The sequence below is a fragment of the Pezoporus flaviventris genome, unplaced genomic scaffold (genome assembly GCF_033815535.1).
Source record: "Pezoporus flaviventris isolate CSIRO_AGI_PZ_B2104156 unplaced genomic scaffold, CSIRO_AGI_Pfla_v1 ptg000015l, whole genome shotgun sequence".
NCBI classification, from domain to species: domain Eukaryota; kingdom Metazoa; phylum Chordata; class Aves; order Psittaciformes; family Psittacidae; genus Pezoporus; species Pezoporus flaviventris.
The window spans coordinates 43,558,062-43,575,531 of record NW_026892563.1 but is presented as its reverse complement, the minus strand read 5'-3'; the positions used below and the strand labels follow the sequence as shown (position 1 = coordinate 43,575,531).

Genomic DNA, 17,470 nt, shown 5'->3' with positions numbered 1-17,470 from the left:
AAGAACTTCCTCCTTATATCCAATCTAAACTTCCCCTGTTTAAGTTTGAACCCGTTACCCTTGTCCTGTCACTACAGTCCCTAATGAAGAGTCCCTCCCCAGCATCCCTATTTCTCAGTGGTCCGCTTGGCAATGGTTAGCGTGGCTGGACAAGAGGGCAGGGGAAGTTAGGTGTCCGGTGTTACCCAGCTGCATTGTACTGAACACTGAGCTTTGAACCCAAGGGGAGGTTAAGGTTCCTGGATGAATGAAGCACCTAACAATTAGAAACGCCTTGATAGACCAAAGAGCTCAACGAGGTGCTTGGAGTAGTCCATGTAAGTTAAAAGAGATGCCAGTTTTGTGGTTGTTGAGTGTGCAGATACCTTTGTACTTACCCGAATTTCATATGTTGAAAAGGTCATATTGGGAACCAGATTTTTCTGATCTGTAGAGTTATGCAAGAAATAGTTACCAGTGATGGCTTTTCAGAGGTATAAAATACGAGTTCAAGGTTATGGAATGTAATTGAACAGGAGGTACAGTTCAACTGAATGTGCTTCCTACTGTAACTAGCTACTGTTGTCCATTTTTAGAATCAATTCTTTCATGCCATACATGTCATCTATCAGCATTATCAGCATTATTGCAGGCTAACTTACTGGAAAATGTAGTGTAGGGTGGCAGTGGTAAAATGAGTTAATGGAGTGGTCAGTGTCATTTAAGTATGTGTGTAAATATCCTTAACTTATTATAGTTTATGACTGTGCCCCCCATAAAAGAACTACAGATGACACTAAGTTTTATACCTGTCTTTTCTTGCTCTGTAGTCAGTAATTTCCCATTTATTTTGCTTAGCTTTCAAAGGAAGGGGTTAAAAAAGGCAAGCCTGCAACTAGTGTTTCAGTTCAGTTCCTGCCAATCCAAAGAGCCTTGGATGTATTTGTGCTGTCTTGTGTTGGTCTCAGAGCAGTGCCTGTGTGACTTGGAGCAGCAGCTAGCACTGCCTGAAGCTGTATTCCTAAGTATCAGTATCATTAAATCCGGTCCTTCCTGTTTCAGTGCCTGACTTCGGCATTGTGCTTGTGGTAAAGTTGATATTTCAGGGATATGGAAACTGCAAAAGCATGTGGAAAATAAGGGAGTGATTGGTGACAGCCAGCATGGCTTCACTAAGTGCAAATCATGCCTGATAAATTTGGTGGCCTTCTACAACAGGGTGACAGCACTGGTGGGTAAGGGAATAGCAACAGACATCTCCTACCTGGATTTGTACAAGGCGTTTCACACTGTCCTGCATGACATCGGTGCCCCTGAACTGGAGAGACCTGGGCTGATGGATGGACCACCCGCTGCATAGGAAGTTGGAGGATGGTAACGCTCAGAGGTGTGGTCAACAGCTCGATACCCAAGTGGAGACCAGTGCCAGGGAGACATTCTTCAGGGGTCAATATTAGGACCAGCATCTTTATCAGTAACATGGACAGTGGGATTGAGTGCGCCCTCAGCAAGTTTGCTGATGACACCAAGCTGTGTGGTTCTGTTGATACCCTGGAGGGAAGGAATGCCATCCAGAGGGACCTCGACACGCTTGTGAGGTGGGCTGATGCCAACCTCATGAGGTTTAACCATGCCAAGTGCAAGGTCCTACACCTGGGTCGGAGCAATCCCAGGCACAGCTACAGGTTGGGCAGAGAAGAGATTCAGAGCAGCCCTGTGGAGAAGGACTTGGGGGTGTTGGTTGATGAGAAAATGAACATGAGCTGCCTTCAGTGTGTGCTTGCAGCCCAGAAAGCAACCGTATCCTGGGCTGCATCAAAAGGAGCGTGACCAGGTCAAAAGAAAGGATTCTCTCTGTTCTTACGAGATCCCACCTGGACTACTGTGTTCAACTCTGGGGCTCCCAATACAACAGGGACATAGACCTGCTTGAGTGAGTCCAGAGGAGGGCCATGAAGATGATGAGGGGGCTGGAGCACCTCTCCTGAGAAGGCAGGCTGAGAGAGCTGGGCTTGTTCAGGCTGGAGAAGACAAGGCTCTGGTGACACCTTATAGCAGCCTTCTGGTATCTAAAGGGGGCCTACAAGAAATGTGGGGAGAGGCTTTTTTATAAGATGTAGTGACAGGACAAGGGGGAATGGCTTTAAGCTGGCAGGAGATTTAGATGAGATGACAGAAAGGAATTCTTCCCTGTGAGGGTGCTGAGAGGCTGGCACAGGGTGCCCAGAGAAGCTCTGGCTGCCCCATCCCTGGCAGTGTTCAAGGCCCGGTTGGACTGGGCTTGGAGCAACCTGCTCTAGTGGAAGGTGTCCCTGCCTGTGGTTGTGATTGGAACTGGATGAGCTTTAAGGTCCCTTCCAACCCAAACCATTCTATGATTCTGTCATATCAGATGTAGTAAATAAAATACTAAATGGAGAGGAAGAGTATCTCTTGTAGAGGCTCCCTGAATTATGACAGCAAATTAAGCTTACAAGAGTACTACTCACCTTTTGTTTATATAGGCTGTTTCTTCCCCTTTAGGAATCCTAGCTTAACATTCCTGGTCCATTATCAAAGTTAGTCTAAAGTTTGAGTTAAAACTCTACTGGGAATTCTGAGTTGTGGGAAAGACAAAAGAACTACTTCCCAGATTTTCTCCCCTTTTCCCCTTACCACCTCCAAAGAGGAAGTACAAGGTATCAGCATAATCATACTAAAGGGGCTGGCCTTGGTTTAAGATAAGGGAGAGATCAATTCTGAATATTAAAGAGCCTCTCCAACGTCAGTGATGACATTGCACTTGTGGTGGGTTCATCCTAGCTTCATGCCACCAAAGCTGCTTTATCACCACTCTTCCTCAGCTGGACAGGGGAAAGAAAATACAACAACAGGGTCAGGTGTTGATATAAGGACAGGGAGAGATCACTCACCAATTACTGTCACAGGCAAACCAGATGTGACTTGATGAAATTCATTTATTAAATCAGAGCAGGGTAATGAGAAATAAAACTAAATCTGAAGACACTTTCCCCTAACCCCTCCTTTCTTCTTGAGCTTCATTTTGCTCCTGATTGCGTCCTCCCCCCCCCCCCCCCCTCCAGAGGCACAGGGGGATGGGGAATGGGGGTTTCAGTCAGTTGATCACCATTGTCTCTGCTGCTCCTTCTTCCTTAAGGGGGGACTCCTCATACTCCCCTGCTCCAGCATGGACCCCTTCCACAGAACACAGTCCTCCATGGACTTCTCCAATGTGAATCCTTCCTACAGTCTACAGTTCTTCACAAACTGCTCCAGCATGGGTCCCATGGAACAGACTGCTCCAATGTGGGTGCCCTGTGGGGTCACCAGTCCTGCCAGCAAACCTACTCCAGACTTAGGCTCCTCTCTCCATGGGTGCACAGGTCCTGCCAAGGAGCCTGCTCCGGCACTTGCTTCCCATGGGGCCACAGCCTCCTTCAGGCATCCTCCTGCTCTGGCGTGGGGTCCTCCATAGGCTGCAGGTGAAGATCTGCTCCTCCATGGACCAACATGGGCTGCAGGGGAATCTCTGCCCTAGTGCCTGGGGCATCTCCTCGCCTCTTCCTTCACTGGTGTCTGCAGAGCTGTTTCTCTCACATATTCAAACTCCCTTCCGGCTGCAATTGCTCCTGTAAAATATGTAACTCCTGTTATATAGAATATATATATGCTCTTGTAAAATAGATATATAAAGAACATATAACATATATAACAAATAACTTTTTTCCCTTCTTCAATATGTTATTCCAGAGGTGCTACCATCCAGCTGGCTGGAGTTGGCTCTGTTGGGCACAGGGGAAGCTTCTGGCAACTTCTCACAGAAGTCACCCCTGTAGCTCCTCCACTGCCAAAACCTTGCCAATGTGCTTTTCTCCTCTCAGGATTAGTGGGAATGTGACCATTCCAAGGCAACCTGCTTCCCTTTTCCCCCCTGAAAATAAAGTAATGAAAAACACAGTAAGCATCTCAAAATAATGGGATGTTTTAAATGGCACTTGATTTGTTTCCCCTTGAATTTTAGAGTATTCAGTTAGATATTATACCCCTGAAGGCAGCAAATCTAAGCAAGCTTATTGAAACGTAAGCAAAACGAAGGAGAGGTCATCTGTTCTTCTCAGAAGCATTTTCTAACTTTAAGCTTGTAAGGATTAATTTTAAAGTCAGGATTTCAGCAGCAAAATTAACTTGGTGGCTTGCAGGTAGTTCCATTTGTGATGAACCAGTTTGGCTTTGTACTCTGATACAGATATGCAGAACACTGCACTGCATATAGCGGTGGGAGGTCTTTGAAGAGTGTGCAAGTAACTGGTCTTAATGTGTAACAGCTCCATGGCAAGGCCACTTGTTTTATACACGAGGCTGCTCTTGTCAATAGAAGCTGTTTTATGTTGCTCTAACTGCATAAAGAGTATTACATCAGTATAGACATGAGGGGAAATCTGGCACAGCTGACAGCAAGCATTATTGTGTTGAATCTTTCCAGATGCTTTAGGACTGATTTTTTTATCTTAAAATTCATGGGCAAAATAGTTTCAGCTGTTTCTGGTACATGTTGAATTCATTGCTATAGCTCAAGAGTATAGCTATTGCTCTAGCTGAATGCGTGTTGGACAAGCCTGGAAGATCTGCATGGACAGTGTTTTAGGTCTCAAAGAGGAAACAATCATCTCAAACGTATGCATAGTAGGAGGGGGTAGGAATGTGTTCTCTGCTCATGTACATGTTCTATCTTAGGTTTACAAGATCTTGAGGGCAGGCATTTGTTATTACAGATCTGCACAGAGCCTACCATAAAGAAGTCTTCAGTTGTTTGTGCAAAAGCATCACCAGTAATTTTAACTCCTGTCTTTGACAGCCTGCGTGTCCTTGAAGAATCTAGGTCTTCCTATTTTTGAAACCACAGGCAGCTTTAGCACCAAAAAGGTGGCCTCCTTATGCTACCCGTATTATAGCATGGGTTTGATGAGTGTCTGCTTTTGCTGCCACAGCAAGGTTAAGCACTAGTGGCACCTGTATTTTTCTCAGCACCAGCCCTCACATGGCTTATGGTTCTTAGTTCAACTAGGGCTTCTCTCTTCTTTGAAACATTTTTTTCTGTAATCACTAGTTCTAGTCATGCCAGATACTTTAATACCGTATACCTTATCTATAATTCTATCTATTTAGATTAGGTATTAGGAAACTCTTTACTGTGAGGTTGGGGAGGCACCGGAACAGGTTGCACAAAGGAGCTGTGGCTGCCCCATCCCTGGCCGTGTTCAAGGCCAGGTTGGATGGGGCTAGGGAAAGGTGTAGGGAGGGGGTTGGAACTGGATGAGCTTTAAGGTCCCTTCAACCCAAACCATTCTATAATTCTATAATTTTATTTTTTTTTAACTTTTTCTGTTATTCCCCTCCTTTTATTTTTCTCTGCCCTACCCATAAAGTGATCATCGCTGGTTATTCCACCTGTCACAGAGAAAACACTGCTGAGTGGCTCAAGCCTTGCCTGCTGTAGAAAAGCAGCTTTGGCTTGTAGAACTTCATTCCCTTGGGCAGGTGCTGTGCTGTCGTATTTCCCACTCTTGCAGACACACGAAACTTGCTTGGTGTTAGTTCCCAGGGTGTGCAGCAGCTTGTCCTGGTCTCGACAGGGCTAGAGTTCATTTTCTTCCCAGTAGCTGGTGCAGGGCTGTGTTTTGGTTTTAGTGTGAGAACAATGCTGATAACACACCGATGGTTTAGCTGTTGCTCAGTAGCACTTACCCTGATCAAGGACATTTCAGTTTCCCATGCTCTGCAAGTGAGGAGGGGCACAAGAAGCCAGGAGGAAGCAGAGACAGGACACCTGACCCGAACGAGCCTAAGGGATATTCCATACCACAGCACATCATGCCCAGTATAGAAACTGGGGGGGAGTTGGCTGGGAGCTCCTGTTTTGTTGCTCAGAGAGGGGATGGGCATCGGTCAGCAGGCACTGAGCAATTGTATTGTGCATCCCTTGGGTTTTCTCAATTATTTTTTTCTCCTTTTTTTTTCCCGTTCCCTATTATTATCAATATTATTATTTCTATTATTGCTATATTTTACTTATTAAACTGTTAGTCTGTGGGTTTTACCTTCTTCTGAGTCTTTTCATCCCATCCAAGGTGGTGGGAGTGAGCAAGTGGCTGAATGGCCATAGTTGCCAGCTGGGGTTACACCATGACAGTCCTTTATACACTGCATTACAAGTGGAAGACCGACTCAGAACCTTAAGGTCTGCATCTCGGCTATCCAAAGATCCACCAGTGCAGCTGAATTGACTACTTTAGGCATTACCACAGCTTGAGGCCTTCCAATAGACTTCCAAAGGTCATTTCCACCAGCAGCATCTGCATGGACCTAAGCAGGAGCACTGAGCCATTCCCAAGCGTCTCATGGTGGCTGCTGCACCCCTGCTGGATCCCACCAGGAGCCTTGTTTGTGGAAAGCCTCCGTCTCCAAACAGCCTGGATGTGTGGGTTCTGCATCAATGACAAAGTCATCATTAAACACATGCGGGGCATTCACTTTCCGTTCTCCTTTGCAGCCTTCTTTGCTTGCTTGAGGGCGAGCAGGATTAGTGGTCCCCACAGGCCTGGGGCCCAGTGCCTTGTGGCAGGACAGGTTGGCCTGGCAGGGCCACAGGAACACATCCAAGTGGGTTTGAAGGTCTCCAGAGAGGGAGACTCCACAACCCCCCTGGGCAGCCTGTGCCAGGGCTCTGCCACCCTCACCATAAAGAAGTTCTTCCTCATGTTGAGATGAAACCTTTGGTGGGTTAATGCATGGCCATTGCTCCCTGCCCTGGCACTGGGCAGCACTGAAAGGAGCCTGGCACCATCCTGCTGGCACCCTCCTTTGAGATATTTATGTGCCTTGACAAGATCCCCTCTCAGTCTCCTCTTCTCCAGACTAAACCGGCCCAGCTCCACCAATCTCTCCCCATAGGAGAGACGCTCCAGACCCTGACCATCCGCTGGACCCCCTCCAGTAGCTCCCCTTGCACTGGGGAGCCCAGACCTGCACACAGCGCTCCAGCTGTGGCCTCACCACGATCAGTACCCGGGGGGAAGATCACCGGGGTCGCACTCCTCCCCATGCACCCCACGATACTATTGGCCTTCCCTGTGGCTTTCCTCCACCTGCGGGCTACCCAAGCCTGGCCCTTGCTCTCCGCTGACGGCTATGGGGCTGCCCAGGACCGGGGTACGCACCCCGATAGAGGTCTCTCTCCACGCCGGCTCCCGGGGCGGAACCTCAGCGCCAGCCGCTGTTTCCAGCCGTTGCGTCCTGGGGGGGCACAGGAAGCTGCCGTTGCTAGGGCTTTACGTGGGGATGCGGCGGTGCCGCCACTTCCCGGTTCCGCTGGGCCTGGCCGGGCCTGGCGATGGCGTCGCTGGGGCTGAGCGAGCGGGAGCAGGCCGGGTGCCGCCAGCTCCTGGAGCTGCTGGACACCGAGGAGCTGCTGGCGCTGACCGACACCGTCACCAACCGCCTGGTGCACCCGGAGAGCCGGCAAGGTGCGCGCGGCCCAGCGGTGCCTCCTGCCGCGGCCTTCCCGGACCAGCCGCCACAGCGCCTGTGCTGGCCGGGGTTCTCTCCGCCCCGTCGCCGTGCGGAGCTACGGGGAAGGCGCTCACCTGCGTTTGGTTGGGTTGTAGCGGTCGGGAGCCTTTGCCTGCAGCGGACAGTGCACATTCGGTTGCTGGGAGGTTGTTGTGGCCGAGGAGCCGGCGGCTGCTGGTGCTTGTGGCGGGCTTTCAGCTCTCAAGCACTTGGTTTTGCCTCTTCGGCATCCTCTTCCCTGCCCCTTGGGTGAGCTTCGAGCACCGCTGTGCCCCAGCCATGCCCCACTGGCGTTCAAAAACGCGTTGAAAACCCCGTTGCCTTTTTGCTGTTGGCGTTAATGGCGTTTGAAAGGGTGAAACACAAACCTAATATTGAGGTCGTTTCTGTGTAGAACGGAGCACTTTCAGGTATGACCACTCCCCCATCGCTTTGTAGGTGTTGAGATTTGTTTTGTAAAGCTTTTGTAAGTTAGGTGAGGTGTCTCAGTGTGCTGCCCTGAAATAGACCCCTCCAAAACCCTTGGCTGTGTTTCATGTGGCACAGCCCAGACCTCCAAGATTGGCCATACAAGCTTTATACCTGTCGTTTTTATCCCTGAAATAAACCAGGTTTAGTTCCATTTCCATCAGTCTTCAGCAACCTAAATGGAGCCTCACTTTCCCAAATTACTGTGTGGTGCTTGAAAAGCTCCAGCCTTCTGGCACTAGACCTCTTGTTCAGCATACAAGGAATCAGAGGTTACTTTAGTTACCACTCTGCCTGCCTTTCTGTCCATTTTCTGTTTGCAGGAAACGTGATTACTTGCCAAGGAAGTTTATTCGTCATAAGCTTATTTGAAGCTTAATCTTCAACATAACAATGTGTTCGGTGACCAGATCATGTGAACTGCCCATTTGATGTAGAAATTAAGATACTCATTCCATAGCCAGAAGATTTGTCTGGTTTTAGTTTCTCTGTGTAATCTTGCTTCCAAGAAGACAGGCAGATGGTCTCCTTTGAAATATCCTGGAGCTTTTCAAACGGAGGGTGAAACCAAGCCCAGCATTTGATGAGTGGAGGTGCTGTATGGTGACAAACAGCAGAAAGCCCTAAACGATGGTGTTAACTTATTCTGAGGTTAAGGCTAGGTCTATCTTGGGGAGCTACAGGTGGAATGCATTGTATGCAAGAATCTTTATCCTTCTGGAAGCACTTGAAGTTTCCAAACAGCTTGAAAATGCTTGGAGAATATTAGTAATTCCATTTGGAAGAAAAGGTTGCATCCTTTTCATCAAGCTCAAATAATACATAATCAATTCCAAGCAGTCATCGATGCTGGCAGCAGGGATTATGAGGTAGCAAAGCCTGCAGTAAAAACAGCGCCGTTTTTCAAGCATGTTCCCAAGTCTTTGAGTATTGGCTGTGTCTAATATCATTAGGTCAGATTTCAGGTTGCAAACAGACTTTTTCAATCTGCATTTCCTTTAGGCTTGTCTTGTGCTGGGTTTGGAGGGGGACAGGAGTTGTGTTTTAACTGCGAGAGAAGCCGCAGCTAACTTGGATTTCTTTTCTTGCAGAAGCCATTCGTGCCGTTGTGCTTTACAGCCAAAGTGTAGAAGAACTCTTGAAACGCAAAAAAGTCTATCGAGAAATAATCTTTAAGTACCTGGCAACACAAGGAATTGCAGTGTCTCCTTCCTGTGAGAAACATGTCCTCATCGACCGCGTAAAGCAGTACTGGAGCGGGCAGTTAACAACGCATGCCTCAGCATCAGGGGAGAGAAAAACACATGCAGAGGTGAGTGCTGCTTTCTGAAAGACTTGAGGATGCTTCGCATTGCTTTTGCAGCATAACCGGTGTCAATGTTCTAATGTATGTCCAAAATGTGGCTCTTCACCTGGCTTTAGGAAGGTGCTGAATCTCTTTACTCTTAGTTTGTTTGGTTTTGGTTGTTTTCTTGTTTTAGTTACATTATTTAATGGTGTCTGTGCCAAGGGATCGCTTGTTCAGTCTTCAGCTCTGTCTTGCAAAATATATTAGTGCCTTTTAATTCTAATGTGTGGGGGTTTTTCTATGCTCTTTAAGTTGTACTGTAAGCTGAAATATAGGGTATTCACAAATAATTCTGTGGATTCAAGGACAACTGCAAACAGTGCTGAAGATACAGAAGCCTGCATAGCCCCTTATCATTATTGTAATGTGGTTGATCATCTTAAACTTTTTGTATAGATCCAGGGTTTCCAGTCATCCTCCAACTATGCCAGGTTCTAGCATTACCATTGGTAGGGCACTTCCCAGAGCAGAGCAAAGAGATGTTGATGATAGATCACAGGGCAAAAACATCTGACAAACTATGGACTAAAATGTTGCAGGGCTGGAAGGGAATGGGGAAAAAACTGGCTTTTTGTAGGTGGCCTTGATCTACTCCTAGAGACAGTGCAGTCAAAGTAGCACTGTCTGCGAGCTGTTTTCCTTCTTACCTCATGTAGTTAGAGTGCAGAATGGATTTTAGCAAATTTTTATGTCTTTGAAATATACAGTTTGTAGCACTGCCAGGTCCATGTGATTTTTTTTTTCCCTTGATATTAGAAGCACTTAATACCGTGCAACTGTTATCTTTTTTGGCAACTATAAGTTGTTTGGAAGTTCAAAATGATGATATTTAGCAAATCCTTGTGGTGTAATTAACTTCCAATGTTTTATTTGCCTTGGATCTTCACCATGTAGTTCTCAATAACCACCTTTCAGGTGTTACACTTCAGCGACCTAATGGGCAACAGCCCCACCAGCTGGACTGTTAGAGCTCTGTAGCTGTTGATAACCTGCTCCAATGAGCTTTCTCTCTGGGATTACCTGTTGAGAATTACGATGTAGCTGAGAATTGTTTTCAAAACAAGTTTTTGTTTGCATGCTTTGGAAATAAAATGCTGTTCTTGCAAGAGCACTTCCCAAGTATTACTGTATTACTATTGCTGTTATGCAGTAGCATAGTTTTATGATTGAAGGTAAGTAAATTCTCCAAAATACTTAAAACACATTCACAGAGAATGAGAAATTCAGCTGGTTTATTTATCACAAACCTCTTTCTTTGCCTTTTCTTCCTCTTAATTCTTGTGGCCCTCACCATTTTGAAGAAATAGGTGTCGTGAACCTGTGCAACTGAATTGGAAAGGAGTTACAGTCTATTGTGAAACAAATACAGCATTTCCATATAAAAGTCTCCAACTTTCCATACTTACTTCATTCTTACTTTAAGCATATTTATTGCAATGCTTCCTAGACTTCAGTGTTAGCAAATTTGAAATTTGATTTACTTCTAATAGTCTTGCTGTCAAGTTGCAAATACTGAGAAACCCGACAAAGTAACCATACATTTAGTTCTTGTTCAGAAAACCACGTCACCTCAAGTGCTGTGTCTTTATATTGGAAAGTTTGGGTTATTTTTCTTAAGACAAAGTCCTAGCTGTTGTAGGAGAAAGCAGAGGGTAAACAAACTACATATGTACACATTACATAGGCTCACAGGACTGTTACTTGAGCATCCAGTTTTTGCCTTGCTTTTGCAGTGATGCTTCCTTTAGAAAGAAGTGGCCTCCAAACCAGATGCTTTTATAATCAACTTAAAAACCTGTTTTAAATATCTTAATTGCTAAGCCATTTTGTTTCCTAACTATTTGTTTCCTAACTTTTGGTATTCTTTTACACCTAGCTATAGACACACCAAGAATTTAACTGCAGGGAATAGTTTTAGGGATTATTACAGCTTGTCCTGTAATAGTGTCCAAAAAATGACTGTGTACTTTATTGGAGTGCATATCTAGTGATACAACACTCGAAGTGGCTTGTCAGCCTCTTCTGATAAGTTTTTAACTGCATGATCGATTGTGCACCGATACTTGCTTTTACCACTTACTGTGAATTTGGCTTCAAAACTTTAAACCCACCACTCTGTTGTCTGTCTCAGCAACTCACTGTTAAATATTATTCTGAAGTATTTATTATCCCCCAGCGTCTTAGATATTTATTAGGAGTGTGCGTGTGTGATTTTGTGTAAAACAAGGGAAAAAAGGTCACAAGTGGCTTGTCCATGACCTATGGGGAACTAGTGGGAGGTATGTTTTGAGGAGTCATGCTTATTTTTCCACTGGCCCATCTTTCTCTAAGGCTTCTGTACAAGACAAGAATCTTTGAGCTTTTTCAAATTACTCTTTGAAGGTTTGGCCATCTGCTAGGAAGTTTACCTCGTCTCACTACTTAAAAATACTTTCTCAACAGATTCAGTGTTGAACAAAGGGTTTTATGACAGTCTTGAAGGATGGATTTGCTGACAGGCTGAATGGAGGTGCATTTATTCCCAGAGTTAGCCTTTGCTGCTGTGTGAAAATCCCACAGCCCTTCTATCCCAGTGTCGTATTGTCTCAGTCTGTCCAACAAGTGATCAGTTGTACAATTAGAAGAATAACTGAGATACCCCATGACTTCTGTCTGTTTTGGAGAAGCAAATATAAGTTAGGATCTGCTTCTGTTTGGGCTCTTTTCCTATTAGAAATATGGTCAAGACTACAAACACACTCGTGAATGTGACCGAGCATCTTTTAGATGATTTTTGGCAGTCTTGCTGCCAAACAAGGTTAAATTCGTGCACATAATCTGATGGAGAAAAAATTCTAGAATCCATTAATTTTTTGACTTTCAGTCCTTTCTGGATTAATCATGCATTTTGTTAGTGTGTTCCACTGACATAGGTAAAATACCCCCAGAAATCGGAAGTACTAGATCAGCTTCAGGTATTTGGATGTGCATATTCAAAAGGGGACTTCCCAATCAGTACTATTTTATTTATCAGCTATATGAAGGTGCCAAAACCAACAGAATTTACCAAACTAAAATGTACCAAAAAGTTATTTAAAGCAAGATGGAACAGGAAAAATATGATGACATAATGACTTATTTATAAGCATGTTTTAGTAGACATGCCTTAATGTGAGATTAGCCTTTCAGGCTGGGTCTTTCTCCTTCTTGTTTTTCTGTAACCTTCCTTTGGAAACATAAAGGCCAGTGAAAAGTTACTAACCCAGGCACTTTCTACTCAGCAGCAATTTTGTCTCTCAGTGTGAGAAGCCTGGTGTCACACAAGTTGTTCAGAAATCCTTCCTCTGCCTTTTTACAGTAGAAGCAGGATTTTCCCCTGTGTTGGTGAATTGTAGACCAAGACAAAGCGAGGGACTATGCTAACTATAAATCAAAACACGTGCCCTGATTGTCTAGACAAGATAGTTATGATCTTAAAAGTAAGGTTTTGCTTTGTTGTTTCTCTTCAGGCGCTCTGTCTCAGAACACTTGAAGTCTTAGAATGTAAAAACAAGTATTTATGTGATTTCTCTGCTCTAAGTAGTAATCTCCCGTGTTAAAGCTGAACAGTTCTAAGAAAAAAAATATGCTTGATTGCAGAGTCGTGAAGACAGCCAAAAGTCACTGCAAGATGATATTCGTAATCTAGGAGAAGAATTCTGTCAGTGGTTCTTTGAACTCCTGAATTCTCAACATCCCTTGGGAGTAAAATCTGAAGAAGCGTGGGGACCCCAGCATTTTTGGGATGATGCCAAAATGAAGTTCTCTTATAACACATTAGAAAAAAACATGGAAGAATATGTTGGTGCGGAAATGGTGAGCCTTCGTCTGCTCTCCTTGGTTAAAGAAGAATATCTTCTGTTCAACCCGAATTTGCATGCCAGCGGACTGAAATGTGCCATGTCTCCGCACGGGTTAGTGCTGGTGGCAGTGGCTGGCACAGTGCATAGAGGCAACTCGTGTTTGGGTATCTTTGAACAAGTTTTTGGACTCATTAGCTGTCCCATTAGGCAGAATACCTGGAAAATAAAAGTTACGAGTCTTAAAATAGTTGGACAGAATGCTCTGGAGCCTGGGATGCAAATTGAAAAACCCTCCATAAAGTACGAGTCAAACCAGCTGCAAGAGTTGTATGATGGGAAAGAACTACTTGTGTTTGAACCTGGGAAATTGTGAGCAGTTTTGCCTCAGCTGAGTGACTGGGCGAGGGAGGAGTGGTTACAGCCATGTGATGCTGTCTCTTTTTTGAGTCCAGATTGCTGGATGACAAACAGAGATACAGTCTGAAGTATGTATGCAGGTGATGCTTTTGGGCACCTTTCCACGAGCTAACAAATACTGCAGAGTGTTACTTTAAATGTTGTACTGTAGTTAGGAACAGAGTTTGATTATTCTTGATTACAAAACAGTTACATTTAAATAGGAGTTGGCAGCACTATGTAATGAGCGGGATGACTTGGGGTTCACAAGCTTTAGGTTGCTTCTTTTCAGGTCTCCAGTTAAAACTCGTACCTGAATTGTAACCAGAAGTCATTGTGTCTGGCTTTTTGAAATTGGAATTGGGGAGTGTCTAAATGGACATCTGAGTCCCAAGGAATCCATGTGCCCTTTAGGAGGTTTTTGTTGAGAACAGATAAAATAGTATGAATGGAGATTGCTGCCATTTGTGTTCTAAATGTGGTTCTGTCACAGAAAACCAGAAGTAGCTTACTGGGATACTGCAAGGAAAGTTGCTTGTTTTTTTCTGTGCATTCATAGCTTCCTTGCGTTTTACCTTATGGCTCCAACTTTGTAATGAATACAGACCAACTCTTATTCTGTCTGACCCCGAGCAGACTTGAGAGGGTTGTCCTTGCATCCATTTCTAGCACTGATTTCCTTGGATGAAGTAACTGATTTCATGATTTAAAGCGGCACTGTATGAACCAAATGTGTTGATAATTATTTTGTATATGTTTCCAACAGAGATTTTAATATAATAGCTGTAATTTTTTTTTTTATATATTTTCTCAAAATAAGAATTTATTTGCTCAGAGAAGCTTTCTTACATTGACTAGAGGTCAGTTTGTTAACACTGGGCCGTTACAGTGACAGGCCATATCAATAATCCAATTACTAGTTAATAACTGAAATTGTTGCCATTGTAGAACTTTCATTTTTTACTTTTTTATTTATAAGGGGTTAGAGATAAAACGAGATGAAACTTCTTGTTCCACGGCTTGCTTGAATTGTCTTTGAGTTTGGTTTCATAGCTTCAGCAGTGCAAGTTGTGAGAGTGGAAGCATTCCCTGCAACGTATCAAAACCAAACAAACTGTTCCCATGTTTATCAAAGAGGACAGGTGGTAAAAGTACGGGTGGGTGAAGGGAAACAGGAGGATTGAGTTATGCACAAAACTGATGGTTTTGATCAGTCTGGATCGTGGCTTCTCTTTAAGAATATCTAAAATTATTTCTTTTCTAAGCCAAAGTTCAAATGCCATGTTGGGATGTTCTTTCCCAATCAACAGCTGGAGTTGTGGCTTCTTCAGTTCCTGATGTGTAATAAAGAAAAATCAACCCAAAGTTAAAATGTGGAAGAAGCAGTTTCCTCCTATGTTGAGAATTGCTTTCCTCTTCAGGTGAGGACAAAACCCTGCCTAAAGGCCTAAGTGGGTACCTTTTCAACAGCTGAGTATGACAGTCTGTAATTCAACTGAATACTTTGGCAGAACTGTACTTTGTAACTGGCAGCATAGCTATTGCTCTAGTCAGGGTGTTAAATAAGAACATGACTAGGGGTGTAGTATTCATCACTGCTTTAAGCTGATGTGGTGCCGATGCTCCCCTTCCTCCGTGCAGGCACGTCTTGCTTCCTTGTGTCAACATTACTGCTTGTGATAGCTGAAAAGGGGAGAATGGGGGCTGATCCAGTGAAACCTAGCTGACTGTCAGAAACCCTTCAGGCTGAGCAGCTCTCCCGGGCAGCTGGCCACAAAAGAGCTAGCTTAAGGGACAGAGATGAGAATTGGGGTTGGTTTTTGGTGATAACTTGAGTTTCTGTGAGATGAAGCAAGTGATCAAATAGCAGTCCTTGTTAATTCTTACATTTCAGATGCTTACGCTTGATAACTTCAAAATGCTGAGTACAGGGGGCATTGTGGTAAATCACCTGGCTGGTACCTCGTGCACTTGTTCTTACTCCTTCAGTTCTTCTACACAAAATATGCAAGAAAATATTGCATTGTCACAGCAGTGAGAGCTCTGTGTAAGTCCCTATTCATTGTGGAGTAGGAGCTGTATGATGACCTGTTGGTGCAGTTGCTGCTGTTGCATCATTGATCAGGCTGTTAAGAATCTGTGTACATGGTCTGTGGTCATTAGGTGCTGAATGGTAACTGATTTTCGTAGCAGCTAATTTTGATGTGTGCTTATGGGTTACTTTAAATTGTAGTTACCAAAGAGCAGCTGGTATTGGCGGTTGATGGCTGCTCATGAGCAGCAGTTATCCCAGGCTGCTGCTGCAAAATGCAGGAAACAGTTCCCTATCTGCTCTTTAGGTTCTCACCACCTGAATCTTTGCTCAGTGCTGACAGCCAGCTGATGCTGAGGAACTGTGGTTTTGCAGTTGTTATCTGATACGACTCTTTATCCCGTGATACATCTTCCCCTTTTTCTCACAGGTCTGCATTGCCTCCTTCACAAACATATTCATCCCTTCTAAATGCATTTTATTTCCACTTGGATAAATGGATTCCGGTTCTATAATGGTTGTTCAGGCTCTCCACCTCTCAAGAAGGCAGAAGTGAGTTTTGAAAGCTGCTGCCCCACCAGTGAGCACCCATTGACCTCTTTACAGTCAGATTGCAGGGGAGGCAGAGAAGCGGCGGTGCTTCTGCTCCTTGACGTTTTATGTATGTAGAAGCGTGTTTGGTTTGTGCCATGTGAGAGTTGTGAGGTTGTAGCTACAATAATGCTCCAAAGGATATCACAGATATTCTTTCTGGTGTTCTGATTATTGTTTATAGTAGGTATCCTTAGTTGGGAGTTCAGGATTCAAAATTGAATGGCTTTCAAATCATTGTCACATTCAGGATTTATTTAGTTGAAGAGTAGAAAAACACCAACTGCAGGGTAGATTTGAGACGGTACTTTTAGCTTAGCCTTGGCTTTAAGGGAATAGTTAGGACTTGTTTAAATGGAGTGCAGCCAGAGAAAACTTGAAATCTTTATAGAAGTGATTTCATCACTCCCTCTAGATGTTACTGCTCAGAGTTGAGATAAATTCCACTTGGTTTACCTTTGGCCATTGGAGTTGCATTTAGTAGATGAAAAAAAAAAATAAAACGATTATAAAACAGTTTTCCTCTATCAATATTTAATCAAGGCTCAAGACAAACATCCTTAATATCCTTATCCTCAAGACAAAATCCTTAATTGGAGATTCTGAGTTTCAGTTTGTGACTGATGTGAAGCTTCTCACTGTAAAGGTTAATTAGCCTGTATGCCACGTAAGTAAACCTGGAACGCGCAGTGATGCCAGTCGATTGCAAGGAATCCTCCTTTTCAAGCTCATTTTCAGCTCGTAGTAGTAGAAAGGAACGACTTCGTGTGAGCGATGGGGTGATGATAACAGTGCTGCATCCATCCCTGCCCTGCCTGCAGGAGAGCCAGAGGCTTGCTTCAGTCTCAGCAGGCGTTATAGCCTCTTGGTGACACCTGGTGGCAGAATCATTGCTTGCCTGGAGTTGTGCGCTTGATTTCATCATTGCGCTGATGCAGGCGCAAGCACTCGAGGCTCGCTCTGGAGACGGGGTTGGAAGTTCCTGCTTTATCCCTTTCCTTGCTGGCTGCCAAATGTCCCGACACCGCCAGTGGCTCCCTTGGCTTGATCAGAAGGAAGGCTTGAAGGCAATTCCTCAGCCCTTAACAAGGATCCGAAGGATGTGTTAAAGATTTCAGCCCATCGGTGATTTCAAGCTGTGATATTCAGGAAGCCTGTTGTTTTAGGGTTGTAGAGGGAAACATTATGGTAATAAGGCGGCTTCCTGGCAGTGCCTGCAAGGGACATGTAATTCGTGCACACCCATCTTTGCTCTGCATTCTAAGA

General features: G+C 44.5%; 1 protein-coding gene across 1 annotated transcript; it reads left to right on the top strand.

The window, feature by feature from the left end:
* Nucleotides 1-7,282: 7,282 nt before the first annotated feature.
* On the top strand, nt 7,283-15,155 carry CUNH3orf38 (chromosome unknown C3orf38 homolog). Its single transcript, XM_061454343.1, has 3 exons — nt 7,283-7,502; nt 9,108-9,328; nt 12,983-15,155. The coding sequence occupies exons 1-3, from the start codon at nt 7,370-7,372 to the stop codon at nt 13,556-13,558; spliced, it is 930 nt and encodes a 309-aa protein (XP_061310327.1). The 5' UTR covers nt 7,283-7,369; the 3' UTR covers nt 13,559-15,155.
* The last annotated feature ends 2,315 nt before the right edge of the window (nt 15,156-17,470 follow it).

Bases quoted from the DNA above. Each gene is read 5' to 3' on its own strand.
- CUNH3orf38 (XM_061454343.1), top strand. From the start codon at position 7,370: ATGGCGTCGCTGGGGCTGAGCGAGCGGGAGCAGGCCGGGTGCCGCCAG. The intron at 7,503-9,107 runs GTGCGCGCGGCC...CTTTTCTTGCAG, and splicing joins GCACCCGGAGAGCCGGCAAG to AAGCCATTCGTGCCGTTGTG. The intron at 9,329-12,982 runs GTGAGTGCTGCT...GCTTGATTGCAG, and splicing joins AGAGAAAAACACATGCAGAG to AGTCGTGAAGACAGCCAAAA.